Raw genomic sequence first — 15278 nt, 5'->3', positions numbered from 1 at the left:
AGTGCTGTAAGAACCTCTCCAAGGGAACAATATTCAAAGTGCTTATTCTTGGTTTCACAATATGAAGAATATCCTTAAAAGGTTAGTTCAGGAATCCCTCACTGGATTGACCAGGACATCAGAAGTGCTTCCTCTTCTTGGTCTGTGTCCATGAGCTCATTTCTCTTCTAGTTGTTGCTCTTCCATTTCCAGTGTTTGTAGCAGGAATGTTCAATGGCAGCAAGATGTTACCTGATTTAATTCATTTATTTTTTCATAAATGCAGTTTATTTCTTGTAGCAGATCTCTTTGATGCAAAGAGTAGGAAGCATGTAGAGTTCTCTGTCCAAATGGGAGTTTTTATTTTGCATCAAATTACTGCTACAGAGCAGTAGAATTTTGGATTGCAAACCAAAGGTTTACATTGGTATGCACTGTTGTAACCAGTTAAATTTAGTTGCATGTTACCTGATTAAAAGAGTTTTCCTGATTTAGATAGTAATGGACAAATTTGCTGGTAATTCGTTTTTTCTTAGGCCTGTGATACTGCACTGGGTTTGTGTGCTCTAGAACCATCACTTACAGCTCACTCTGAAGATGGCTGGGAAGTTTGTGTTAATCACTAGTTATTATTATTAACCACTAAGGTGATTATATCAGCCTTTCTGCACAGTTGTTCATCAGAAGTCCAGTTTATTTCTCAACTGTGGGATGTCTTTCCTATTTTTCAAGCCAGAGGGCTGATTTCCTCCTCAGGAACATTGTTGGGCCTTGCCTGCAAGTGAATACCTGAATGGTGCCAATTTGTTCTCAATGATGACTCCTCTATGGTTTCCCATTTCAACCTTTTAGCTACAATGGTTGCCCAAGCCATCATTATTTTATGCTTCAGTTAACTCTGATAATCTTTTTTTCTGACATTCACTGTTTATGTTCTATCCCTCTTGTATTTTTTCAGAAAAAAACCTCAAAGATTACTTTCTCTCCTCTTCTTGTCATTGCCTTCTCTTATCCTGTTTACTTGATGTTCCTTTTTATGCCACATCAAACAAAATCTTGTTTTCCTTTCCTGAATTTTTTACTCCTTTCTGACTTAGAATCCCATTTCTCATTAGCTGTAAAGATTTTGTCTCCTACCTTCGCTCAGTCCATGAAGATTTAGTTGCTTATTACTTAATTTAAACAAATTTCTAACGCCATCTTCCATATTGTGCTTAGTTGTGTGGATTTTTAATGAAGAGCAATTTGTACCTCATTGTCTTCTCTCAATTACTTGTCAAAAATATGAGGGCAGCAATTATCTGTGAATAGGCAGCTGTACATTGACAGCAATGCCTGGCACACTGAACTACCACTGTTTATGTTTTACTCTCTCACATCCCTTTTTCTAGGTCTGCTCACTTTGTCTTGCTTTGTGCTGAAATGATACTGAAATTATAAGGCCTTTGGGGCATGAACTACTCTTTTCATGTAGCATAGCTGATACAATCCAGGTCCTGATCCAAAGCACTACATAAATATTAACAATAAAGAGCAGTAGTTGGCTGCTGAATTCTCTTTCTTTTCCTTCTATCGCCGGCCGGGGGTTTATGTACAAATCACGAACAGGACAGGACTGCTGGGGAACGTGCCTTGAGCTGTTTTATTTTCCAGCATCAGTCTCATTTCATGGGTATGACAGTGGGAAGATGCCAGCAGCTCACATCCCAGGCAGCAGACCAAGAACTTAATGTTACAACTTACTTTATAAATTTTCTGACCCATCACACAAAGCAGAAGCACATTGTCAGTGGTTCTATCCAACCACTATAAGCACACGTACCTTTGGTTAAAACAATGCTTGCTTATTTCAAATACAATGCCTGCTTGTAAGCCTTGAAACACAATGCACAGAGCCCCATTATTAAGCTTCAAGCTTCCTAATATCTTCCTAGATAAACTTTTCTGCAGCTTAGGGAGTTATTCTAGACAAGCATTAATACACAGACCATTGTTCTATTTGTCCTTGCTTTTCTACTTTTTAAATAATTTTTCTGCTGACCTATCTCATGGCTACTGCTTAGCTCTAATCACAGTTCTGTTGTCTCTGAGGCCTGCCTTTTGCAGCTTTCCCAAAACCATCTGATTTTGTGGATTCCCACACCTTTCACTAGGAAAGATGAGACAGGACTGACATTTTTACTACTTCTATAGACTGAAGTGAAAGGTTAAATCTATTTCTGAAAAGGATAGTAACCTTTTTTTAACTTAGACATAATGTGTTCTGGAGAATAAGTATATCAGCTATTACAATAACTAAACAGATCTCTATCAGAAGATAACCAGAAAATATTGGATTTCCATGTGTTTCACCCTTTATTTTAGTTGCTTTTATCCTTTTATTCTGTGATCTCTTCAGGCTCCAGTAAAAACCTACCAGTAAGTCACTTTCTTCAAAGTGACAGCAGTAGGAAGGCAGAGCAAAGATTATACATCAGCTCAAAGCAGATCACAGAAAATAATTTTATAGCATAGCACGTCTTCAAAAGTAAATACCTATTATTAGCATGGCTGTCACATCAGAGGCTGCTGAACGTTGTGCTTCAGCAGCACACCTTGTATTTCAGTCTGCTTGGATTGGTCTTGATGTGATTATGGGTGCTGGTGGTAATCTAGAAAATTTGCCAGTACAGGGAGTTATGTACATATTGATTGTCAATTTTGTAGTTGCTTTAGAACACAGAGCAGTTTGATGCTTCCTGTGGCAGTAACAGCAATGGAAAGTTTGAAATGGAGCAGTGAGGCCCTGTTTCCTCAGCCTTTGAGGAGTTCTCATCTTTGTAAGATCTTTGTAAGGTACAGATAAAATCTCAGTCAAGATCACTGTCCTCTTAGAGCTCCTAAAACAATGGCAGTATTGCCATTCTGCCTCAAAAGGAGGTGGGGTGATCCAGCATTTTGCCAGATGAGTGCCATGTCCAGCCACAGTCCCTCGGTTGGGATACGTTCAGCCAGCTAATTGCTATAACTTTTTAAAAATCTGCAACAACAGTATGAAGATTTGTTTGTCCCCTTGCTGTTTTTATTTTATGCAAAGCATCTTTCATACTCAAGCCTCTTATTATTCCAAACCCATTAACCATTATGCACCAGATTGTCTTTGTTTTGTAGCTCATTATAGAGATTCAAATGATCAAACTACAGTGTTTTCTGTGTGTCTTTTTCACACAATATAACTGTATGTAAACCAGAACTGAGAAAGAGGGAAATTATTCAAATGATGCTGAACAAAGCTTATAGGCACCAATGTAAGCTGGCACATCACATATCCAGGTGTTCTCTGTGATCTAAAACGCTTTCATTTTAATTCTTTCTGCAGATATTTTGTATATTTTCTTACTAATGTTTTATGATATACATAGGAGCATCTGCAGCCTAGTGTAAGGTTTTGAAAATATGAAAGCTCTCTGTGATTAACTTTTCTGCTTCATGGTGAACTGAAAAGCAGCATTCAATCTGAAATCAAGAGAGAGATTCCACTGAGGATTTGCAGACAGGCCCAGCAAAACTGTTTTGAGCACAATGGACCTGGAACTCCTGCTGACTTCAAGTAAAATTGAAGATATAACAGTATTTCACAAAATGAGCTCTAGAGTAAGAAAAAGGCTTTAGCATCTTACTGTAAATATTTTTTCTTACTCCTTTTCAGGAAAGGAAAGAAGTATGTTTTCCTTAATGGCTTGAATTCATTTATTTCAAATTTAAAAATACTTTCTTGTTTTGAGAGAAACAGATTCTTCTAAGAGAGACCCATTTGTAATGAATACTTCCATGTATTTGGATGGTCCTTGGATATGTAAATTAAAAACGTTTGGAATTTAGAGATGTTGAGCTTCTTATGAAAACATGGTGGTGAAAGTCCCATTGGCTTTTGCGAGGGACAGATTTAGTTAATAAAGAATATTTATGCAGGTACTGACTTGATTTAATGTGCCAGCTGTGTCTGGCTTCAGCTCCTTGCTGGCATTCTTTAATGAAGGATAAGCAGACAGATGCTTTTCAGCTGACTCTCAAACAGAAAAGAGGTCTTGGATGCTGCTCTTCAAAAGATTTCAGAAGCCAATAAAGAGAATTGAGTGTGGTGACTTCGTTCATTCAAATGGCAGCTGTCCCACTGTTTCATCAATTTGAGGGATGTAAATTAACATTTTGAGATTATTCCCTGTGGAACAATCTAATAGGAACCAAGCAGAAGCATGTAAACATTGAACTGATTTGAAATGTAAATATCCCAAATAATGTGGTGATTTGTCAAACTAAAAGGATTACAGATAGCTGTCCAAAAAAGATACTGGAAGCTAGAAACATCAGAAATAAAGGCATTAGTTTTCTTTACCCTGCATGACAAGGGTAATAAACCCACATTGATAAAGTCAGGTAGGGAGTTTAAATTAACTTTCTTTATTGGCCATTTTCATTTCAAGAGGATGTAAAACTGAATAAGTATTAGATTGCTGCTATTGAATTGAATGAGATTCTGCTTTCGTTTCATTTCTGTGTCAACTATGCTTTATTTATTTCCCTCTCTTCATTATTTATGTACATTCACAAAGCTATATTTAAAATTATTTATGGGTTTTGATTTAGAGTGACAACAGTGAGATCCATCTTATACTGTGTTGTGCCTTCTTGCAGCTCTTAGCAAATGCAGTGTAATTTTTCTGGCCTGAGGCATGTTGTCAGAGGGGTTATGTGTAGTGCACTAAAACAAGAGGGATTAGTGTATATTGCATAATTATAGGGCCACATTTTAGACACCCCTATTTCTGTATTTGTTTGAGCATCTCTAGCATCAAGGGCTGTAATTGTAAGCTGATTCATAACAAGCTGTGAGATTCTAATTATCTACTATTTTTAACTGCAGCTTCCTATCTGAATTCAATGGTGATTAGACTTTTCATGGCCTCTTGCAATATTCATTAGTAGATCTTGTGTATGTCCTTAACTTCCACAGAGCTGACAGTGGAGCAAGTACCCTCAGGAAAGAGGAGAGGACAGTTATGAAAAGGGAGCTTGGGATAAGAATTCACTAAAGCTCAGTTACTTTCAGTAGGATTTAGGGTTTCTTTAATAATTAAAAAATTAAAAAAGGGTGCATTAGGAGCAGCAAGAGACACAAGTTTACAGTTCTATGGGTTTTTTTCATTATTTAGCTCCTTGCTTTTCAAAGACAAGCTCAAGCTTCCATTAGTGAGGGGTGAAAGGGCCTTATAAAAAGAGCAAGTGATTTTTGACAGATAGGGAAAGGACAAGGGAGGTTGTTTGTAAACTCAAAAAGGGGAGACTTAGATTAGATGTTAGGAAGAAATTCTTTACTCAGAGAGTAGTGAGACATGGGCACAGATTGCCCTGAGAAGCTGTGGATGCCCCATCCCTGGGAGTGTTTGAGGCCAGGCTGGACAGGCCTGGTGGGAGGTGACCCTGCCCATGGCAGAGGGGGTGGAACTCGATCATCTCCAAGTTCCCTGTCAATCCAAACCATTCTGAGTCTATTACTCTTTGATTCTATGATACCTGCATTTTGAGACAACATAAATTGTTTTTTCTGAAGCTGGTTGCAAATTTTAGTGTGTCAAGAAAAACATCCATCATCATCTACTTGTGTAGAGTGTTGAGCCTGAACTTCAGCAGGAGCTGTTTAAAGTATATTTCAAATAAAACACTCAGATATGTTTGATAAAAGAAACAGAATATGAAAAGGATTTCATTCCACTCCTGTACTTTTTATCCCCATAAACTGAATCCTGTGCAATGAAGCCAGAGTGGGCATTGGTTGGTACAACTGTGTTGTTGCATGAAGGTCAGTGACAGTGGCCAGATTCCCTTTAGATGTTAAATCTTTCACCAGATAAAATCCACATATATTTCATTGGTATAGTATAGCTATACTGACTTGGGGCCCTCTAAATAATTTATCACATGAACATACTTGTTATTGTTCAAAAAAAAGCTTCCTTTAGCCTTATTAGTTGAGTGAAAGTTCAGAGTGCTATGAAGTCCTAAAGGGCTTGTGAGTCTCTGAAATCTTCTTCTGACGGGTATTTTAAACATGAAATAGAAAAGTCAGAAGCAAAGTCACTGTATAACAGAGATAATGGTTGCTTAGGGAAAAAAAAAAAGAGAAAAGAGCATCAGGAAAACAAACATATAGAGCCTATTTTTCTCTTTGCTGGTCTCTAAAGGGACCAAACAGATCCTTGGAAACTCCATTGTGGTTCTTCCCTTCTGTTCTCACTCCCCTCTTAAACAGCATTCATGATCTTAATTAAATTTACTTGAATTTGATTGTCCTAGTGCTGTTTACTTTTGAGCCAGCTTCTAACTAAAGAAAATAATTAGCCCTTTCTAACTTCTGTAACTTAGATTCCACACTTCACACTTCATAGAATCTACCATGTCTGACCTCTTCTTTCTAAGATCAGAGTTCAGTGCTGCAGGAGCACACTGTGCTCCAGCAAACAGAACCATGGATTCCTAGAATGTTTGGATTGGAAAGGACTGTAAAGATCATCTCATTCCAGCCTTCCTGCCATGGGAAGAGACACCTTCCCCTAACAAATGCTTTTTGCATATGTCCTGCATACTGAAAAATTGCTGCTCCATTCTCTCCTTAAAAGTAGATTATTTTATCACTAACACTTCAGAGAATTTCTTCCACATCACTGACAGTTTCCTGATTTATTTATTCTTGTCTGGAGTACTTTGCATAGGAATTTTATATAGGTCTGCCAGAGGATTAAGATTTGGTTTTGCATTCTAGTATGTACTGTATTTCAGTAATTGACAGGCACTTGTATGAATTTGGAATTCAACACCAGATTGTGTTGCTTTTTTAAATTTTGACAAGAAGCAAAATGTTCAGTAAAAAATCCTTTATTTTCACTTGTTTCTGTCACTCTCCTTTCAATAATGTAAACATTGCTGCCTCACAAACAGTAGGCCTTAGGAACCTATTTCAGTGATATTTATATTTCACATTTTTCTAATAAAATCCCTTAAGGTTTACAGTGAAATTTGCACTTCTAAGAGCAGCCATTGACTAGGGAGAAAGAGAAAGATGGGTACAGTAGGTGTTTGCTCACATGGTTTTGGATGGGTTCTCAACTCAGTACTGCTAGAGGAATTGATTGAGTTCAGATTTATTTACATAAAAGCAGTTTTGAATGAGTGACTGCTGAGAGATTAAAGCTGTCTCTAAAAACCAGCGTTCCTGAAACTTTGCAGCTCTCTGTGCCCAGAACTGAGATGCTGTGTTGGTGCTTTCAGTATTCTGCCTAGCTACACACTCATTAATCAAAAGTGCTCGCATTTTCTGCTGAACTGACATTTTCTTTCAAAACTGTGTGATTGCTAATTTGTGTGCTGTATTTCCATTAATCATCACAACACCAGGTACTTCTTGGCAAGGTGAAATTTCTGTAAACTCTCCTCTGTCTCCTCAGGTGAAGGAAGAGGAGCAGTCAGCCAACCACACGCTGATGATCCAGGAGACGCTGCAGCAGGCGTCGGTGGAGCTGTCGGAGCAGCATCACCTGGTGGTGTCCTCGGATGAGGTGGAGGGCATTGAGACAGTCACTGTCTATACCCAGGGTGGGGAGGCTTCAGAATTCATTGTCTATGTTCAGGAAGCTGTGCAGCCTGTGGAGGAGCAAGCTGTGGAAGAATCAGTGCAGGAGCTCTAGAGAGCAGTGCTCAAAGGAGATGATTTCTTGATTTGCCAAAGCCAGAGGTTTAGGAGTTTTTTTGTCCCAACCAAAAGTGAACAAGCTGATGGATTTTCAGTTGATTTGTGAAGTGATCTAACTGGTTGAATTGTATCAGTAACTTAGATGTATTATGTGCAAAACCTTCTCAGACTTTTTTTTTTTCTAGAAAATGCTTTTAAGGAAAAAGTATTCTTCCCCTTCTTAGAAGATCTCTCACTTGATTCCTGTAAATTCGCACAAATATTGTCTGTTCAAAACTGTGGTATCCGATGACAAAAAAAACATCTGTAAAGATAGCTAGAGTGTCTGGAAAAGCCCATACATCCCATTTTATATCTGCTTCATATGTTCTTGGCTGGAAGCAAAGTTGTCTTTTCTATAATTGAAAACGGCCTCTTAGCTCTGAGTACATGCTTAGAAAGTGTCTGCCGAGTTGTGGAGCTAACCCAAACAAAGGCTCTAGTTTTAATTAGAAGCACACCACAGATGCACTGTAGTTTATACCTGTGAGATGATCCTTTGAGTTTGGGAGGTATTTAAAGCCATATGTGATAATTCTGGGTATCAGTAGGATGACTGTCATTTAGCTATTTGAATACTGATAACTGTTTCCATCCCACTGAATAAACACTCGTCTGGTATTTATAAGGTGAAACCAAAACTGTCAAATCAAGGAAATATTCTTTTTTTTTTAAGAAAAAAAATATATTCAAAAGATTTGTAAATGCTATAAAAGATGTATGTTCATGTTTTAAACAGACATGCTTGTAAATATGACTGTGTGAAAAAATTTGTACAAAAAGCTTAAGTAAATATTGATGAGAATCAAGATATTCTTAATTATGCATGTACATAGTTCCAGATTTTTCTTCATGAATTTTGAATTGTTTCTGGTTTAATATTTTTAAATTTGAGCTATAAAAATTATTAATAAACAAAAAAGTGTCTAATGTTTTCTTCTAATGCTTCAATTTCTTAAGTGTTGGTTTCCCTTTTGAGGCTAATTAAAAAGTGCTGGTGTGCATTGGCTCTGCCAAGTTATTCCTCCAGTTAGTAGTCTCTTATCAAGAAAGTACCACCATGAAATAAAGGCAGACCTTTCTACGTGATTTAACTTATTTATGGGTGTTCTGAGTAAAAAAGTGCAAAAAAGCTTTTGACTAAGTGGATGCAATGTAGTGAGTTGGTTGTCAGCATCTTCTGAGTCTGCTGGGTTCTTTTGGTGCCAGGCAAAATCAGCGTGCAAACCTGTAGTGACAGTTTCTCCCTTAGCTGTGGCAGTGGGGAGTTGAAATTTGTTAATGGAAAAGAACTGAGAATTGCTTGACTTCAGTGGCAGCTTTGTTTCCTCTGGTTTCATCCTGAGGGTGCACCAGGAGCCCCAGGGATGTTGGGTTTGTAGGGTGGAGACCTTGTTGCCATTTTGTGTCACTGACCAGAGCTGTCACAAGTGTCAGGGTTGGTTCTGTGTATGTTCAGTAAACTTGGCAAAAATGAGCCATGAAATGTTTAGTAATGTTTGTAATGTGATAGAAACTGATGCATCAAATGTACCACTATGATTAATCTGCATAAGAAACGGGTTTTGTAATTCCTGGTTGAAATTCAGTGTTGATTTACAAGAACAATGCTTTCTGGTATCTAGAAGAGATGAAAACAGTCTCAAAAACTTAAAATTTTTTGGAACAGCCCATTTGCTGTTCAAACCATTTTAGAGCCTCTTGATTACATGTGCTAACAGTGGTGAATTTAGGGTAAAACATCTCTGAAAAGGGGACAGAAAAATATTTTTCTATGCATCACTCAAGAATTCTGAAGTACATTGTTTCAGATAGATTGAGTAATTCTGTCTGGAAGAGGAGTGGCGTATTTGGATAAAGTTTTGGGGTTTTGTTTCTTTTAATTTTAGTATATCACGGCCATACATACCTATGTAACTTAAGTCTTGATATATAATTGGTGAGTTATATCACATTTTCCTATACTAAATCATAAACACTTGAATTTTCTGCATCCTTTTTTTATTATTATTTTTAAAATACTTTTCAATTCAGGTCTTTTTTTCCCCAGCTCTGTCTCCCATGACCTAAACAGCACAAATTGTTGTTGCTTTTAATGGCATGTTTTCCAACAAAATTACAGAAGTGACATTCATGCAATTCAGAGTTTCAAAACATTTCAATATTTTTAATTCTTCTAAAGTTATAAATTTCTTAGTCTGCACAGCATCTTAGCATTGCTGTATAGAATATTCACTGCAACCATTCAATATTAATAAAGGAAAATTATTTCACATTCCAATAATTTGCTCACAACATGGACATGTGCTTTACAAATTTTATAAAAACCAAGCCAAAGCCAAAACACAGGAGAAAACCTGTTGCATCTCAAGAATGAGCAGTCCTGTTAGCACAGTTAGTAGAGAAAGGAAGAATGCAGCAAAACTCATACTGCAAGATATTCAATTGTTCAAATGGTTTAAGATCCAAGTGGGCAGAAAATCTGGTGTGTGAGGGAATCTTTTGGAGTTGTGTTCAACTTGCACGATCTGGACTTGATATTTGGCTTGAATTCTTCGCCTGTGGAGGAGTGTGATCTCAGAAGGTTCAGTGAAGTGTCAATGGGAATGTGGAAATTGACCCAGTAAGGAAGGTTTCTCTTTCTGGTCCTTGTGAAAATCCAGCTCCTGGGACAAAAGCATACTGAATGTTTGAGACTGACCACTCAGGGAGAACTTCTTTCCTAAGTCCCACCTAATCTTTTATGGAGGTAGAATTACCAACCCATCTTATGCCCTAAAAGACTGCAAGCCTGTCTTGTCTTTTCTACACCTAGAGTTGTATTTATGTAAGAGCAGAGAGATTCAGTTGAGGACTCTGCTACTAGTATTGAATAAAAATAAGGCTCATTTTTATTTTGTAATTCTTTTGATCTGTTAATAAGGATGACTGCTATCAGCACTCACAGAGCAGAGCTTTGTGAAACAGATGGTCTGCACAAAGTCATAGTTTATGGATGGTTATATTTGGGTTTGTGGTTGATGGTTGGATTTCTTTACACCAGATTACAATTTTTGCTATTTGTAGGTACATTTGAGCTGTATCTGAAAGTTTGAACAGGGAGTGACATGAGCTCATTTGCAGATGGCATCATTAATAAAAGTGTGGCTTGTTTAGGTAATGCTAATCCTGCAGTGAACTGCAGATGTTCTGTTCCCTTTTGTGATACAATGACAGTGAGGTTACTGAGTGGTGCTGCACGTGGCCTGACAGCTTCTTGATTTGCATTTCCAGCTTTCCCATCATAGCAGACATTATTTCCATCAATAGCAGCACTACTCCATTTGTCTTTTTTCTTCCTTGAAATGAAGGCAACTTTAATCTGGGAAGACTTTCATGTTCACTCAGTCACAGAGATGTATTTTTGCTCATCCTGAGGATCGGATTTGCTATTAGGACATAAATATGCAGTATCATTTCCATTCCTGCTATAGTTCCACCAGGTAAGTGATTAAAGTGATCTTTCATGAGTTTCTGTTCTCAGCTTGCCTGTATGGTGCTTTAAGTGATTAAAAACTATGGCACACATTTCAAAGGACAGTGACAGTGCAAATCTGTAATTTGCACTGACCTTTGAAATGTGTGGCATTGTTTTTATTGTTATCGTTGTTTTTATTGATATCTGCCAAACAAAATATTCTGTTCAAGTCCATTGTGTTCCCCAACCCACCAACCTTCGAAATGGTTGAAGCAGAGAAAGGAAACTGGCATGTTTCTTGATAAACACTGATGGACAAAAATGCTGTGTCTGTGACTGATACCAGGTCTGGTGCAATTCCTTGCAGTGTGCTCTGGGATGAGAGGAGCAGAGAGGTTGGAGCAGAGAGGTTGGACCAGGTGAGCCAATGTGGTGTTTTCCAACCTGGCCCATTCTGAGATTCTGTGAAGGGCCTGTGAGTACCCTGATCAGCAATGTTTGAGGATTTCACCAGAGGGCAAGGAGCAGAGCTCAGTGTGAAACAAAACCATGGAATAAAATCATCAAGGAAAAGAAATATTAGGTCAAATAACAGAATTAACATCCTGTTGGGAAGATCTATTAGCCTAGAAGGTAATACCTAAAGCTCATCTTGAGTAGCTCTGTTTTTGCACTGAGTAAAATACAGCCAGACATTGGGAATGAGTCTGGTGGGAAGAACAGGTCAGTTGACCTCAAAGGTTTCTCTGACACCTCAAGTTTCTGGGCATTTAATGACAGCAAAAGAGGAAAAAGTGACAAAAGACCTTTTTTATATTCAGAACCACACCTAACAAGGATGCTTGTCAGAGCTCTCTCTGAAGGAATTGATGGGATGGGCTTTGATGGGATCTTAAATAAGAGCAAAATCATCACTTACATTTCCTTATTCTTAGGTCACATATTCTTCATAAAAAGTTCAGTGCAAGGCTTGAAGTGAGTAGTGGCTTCCAGTAAAGCAGAAAAACAAAATAAATGTCTCTGACAACGCTATAAATGACCTTTATATTCCCTATAAAAGTATTTTTTACAGGCTGGTTTGCTAAAGGGGGATAAAGAGAGAAATCACAGTCAATATGTTGCACAGAGCTCTTCCTGGTTTTTGAAAAGTTGCAAATTTTCCTGAAAAGTGAATATAACTATCAGCCTAGGTAAATTTCAAGGGATCAAAAAGTCTTCACTGTCTTAGAATGAAAACAAACTGTGAATTTATAGGGCAAGCCTTGCTTTAGGTTTTTCTGCAGTTCAAGGAATATCATCTTCTGGAAAATAAGGGATCATTTTATGTTGTGTACCCAAATGAAACACTCTGCAAGTGTGTTTTACAGGAACACATAAAGATATATGAGAATGAGACCACAGGAGCTCTGCATTGGTAATATTCTTTATGGGCAAGCAGTGAAATAAGGGACAAAATATCACAGTGGATTACAGAGCCAGTCAATGTTTTTACACTTTGCTCTGGAAATGGTTCCCCTTTTTGATTAGCCTTTATAGCATTTATTTTGCTACTGCCATTTGGAGTGAAAATACTTTCTGGGAGCTGAATTGGCCCAGGGTATTAAAAGTAGAGTACAGAATATTTTAGGGATGGATAGCTTGTTCAAATGTTCAGATCATATTAGTCAAATATTCCTTTCATCTAATGGTGACTGAATGAGTGAGTTCAAATCCAAGATATGATAAAAAGGTCCAAATCAGAAAATCTCTATGCTTTGTGCATACCTCTTACCTCTTGGTCAAAGGCCAATCAGTTTCTCCAGCAGAAACAACCACCCTTCACTTGCCACAGGGTTTGTCCAGGCAGTGACATTCTATTTAGAGTTTGGGTTTAGCTATTCAGGTTGCATTTCCAAACCTTAAATGAATTGCACGTGAAGCCTTTTCTATTGGAGTGTAGTCCTGCTCACCCAGAGATGTTTTCCATTTGTGTTCAGGTCATTCCCCTGGGAACGGGTGTTGACTTGAACTCCTGGGTGGTGCCACAGCCCAAGAGCTTTTCACTACCAATTGAAGTACTTACAATTCTTATGGCATAGCTGTGCTCTTTTGTGAGGTCAGAGCACATGAAGCCACAAAAATGATTTACTGAAGTGCCAGAGAAATGTCTATTTTTGAACCTAGAAGTTCACCAGGACTGTGTCATCCTCAGGAGCTGCTCTCTCTGTTTGCCAGCATTGACTCAAAGCTTTGCCAGCAGAATGGGTGTGTTGGGGTTGCTTGGCCAGGTTTTGGAAGCAGGGGTGTGACAATTTGGCTTCTGTGAGAAGCTGCCACAAACTTCTCCCCATGTATGACAGAGCCAGTGCCAGCCAGCTCCAAGACAGACCTGCCACTGGCCAAGGCTGAGCCCAGCAGTGATGGCTGTAACTCCTCTGGGATAACATATTTAATGAGGGGGAAGCAATTGTTTTTCAGGGATAACATATTTAATAAAGGGAAACCATTGTGCAGAAGGAATTGCAGGCAGAGTGAGAATATGTTAGACAAACCTCTCTGCAGCCACCAAGGTCAGTGAAGAAGGAGGACGAGGAGGAAGTGCTGCAGGTGCCAGAGCTGAGATTCCCCTGGTGCAGCCCATGGTGAGGCAGCTGTGTCCCTGCAGCCCAGGCAGGTCCATGGAGATGCAGAGATCCACCTGTAGCCCACACCAGAGCAGGGACATGCCCAAAGAAGGCTGTGATCCCATGGGAAGCCCTTGCCTAGGGGGTCCTGGCAGGAGCTGTGTCCTTGTGGAGAGAGGAGCCCATGCTGGAGCAGTCTGGGCAGAGCTGCAGCCCATGGGTAGGACCCGGGCTGGAGAAGTACATGCAGGACTTTCCCTGTGCTGGAGCTGAGCTGGAGAAGGAAGCAGCAGCAGAGACAAAAGAACCTGTGATGAACTGACCTAAGCCCCCATTCCAATCCCCCTGAGCTCAGAGGGGGAGGAGGTAACACCCAGCAAGAAGGGAGACATGAGGGCAAAGGTGTTTTGTTTTACTTCTCATTACCCTTAGTCATAAATTCAATTAATTCCCCCAAGTGTGGTCTGGTTTACCTGTGACAGTAAGAGGTGAATGATCTCTCCCTGCCCTTATTTCAATTCAGTGACCCTTTTGTTACATTTTCTCTCCCCTGTCCAGCTGGGAAGGGAAGTGACAGAACAGCTTTGGGGGGCATGTGGTGTCCAGCCAGGGTCAAACCAGAACAAAAAATCATGTAGGAGCTTCCTAATGTACCCCAAGGGAACTGGAGCAATAATTTAATCCCTTACACTTCCCTTGAAGCACACTGGGGCTTTAACCCAAGCCTTCTGCTCCCAGAGCTCTTGGGCAAGCTCAAGGAGTCAGCTGGTCGTGAGCATTTTGGGGACTTCACTGATATCAACCAATATGGAATTTATGGCTTTGGAAAAGAGCACGACAGTAACAGGATAAAACTCCTCACACTGGTATGGCTAATGCTGGGACTATCCTGATTCTATGTTTTAATTTTGTACTACTTGAATATATTTATTTAGAGTAAATTCTTTCCCCACTTGCCTGAGTAGGTTTATTTTTTTCTGGCAAAAGGTCTTTGCTAACACAAAGCATCTGCATTAGAAATGTGGCCCACTGTAGTTGTCTCTCTGCCTCTTAAGGTATGTTTAAACTGAAAACATGGACAAAGCTGTAGATGGTGTACTTCAGCCACTCTCATGCTTTCATTTTCCTGGGTCAGAATTGAAAAGAATAACCAAACCAACAAGCTTTCAGAAAATATAAATTTCTATGTAACTTAGCAGAAAATAAAGGGACTGCCACAATGATTATGTCCCACTTTTTGGGGATTAGTCTAATGATGTTTTTATTTTATTTTACTTTACCTGAAGCTGCACCAGAACTTTCAGCTTTCCATGTGATGCTCTAAACTATAGAACCTCTCCATAGCCTCATCTGAAGTGAGGAAAACAAAGGAAGCAAGTAAACCTTAGACTTTTGTGTAAAGTTGCTGTTACTTTTGAACGAACTTAGTATTTCTTCAGTGTTAAAACAGGCACTCTGCATGGAATCCAATCCA

The 15278-nt window shown here is 38.9% G+C and overlaps 1 protein-coding gene across 1 annotated transcript in view; it reads left to right on the top strand.

The window, feature by feature from the left end:
- ZFAT (zinc finger and AT-hook domain containing) overlaps window positions 1-8751 on the top strand; it is a 77737-nt gene extending 68986 nt beyond the window's left edge. Inside the window, exon 16 of the mRNA XM_059867445.1 lies at window positions 7461-8751. Coding sequence (XP_059723428.1) covers window positions 7461-7700 — 240 coding nt within the window. The 3' untranslated portion in view covers window positions 7701-8751. The remainder of the gene's footprint in view (window positions 1-7460) is intronic.
- The last annotated feature ends 6527 nt before the right edge of the window (window positions 8752-15278 follow it).

Source organism: Haemorhous mexicanus, chromosome 1 (genome assembly GCF_027477595.1).
Source record: "Haemorhous mexicanus isolate bHaeMex1 chromosome 1, bHaeMex1.pri, whole genome shotgun sequence".
Taxonomy (NCBI): Eukaryota; Metazoa; Chordata; class Aves; order Passeriformes; family Fringillidae; genus Haemorhous; species Haemorhous mexicanus.
The sequence above is the reverse complement of the archived record's forward strand: the minus strand, read 5'-3'. Positions and strand labels throughout refer to the sequence as shown.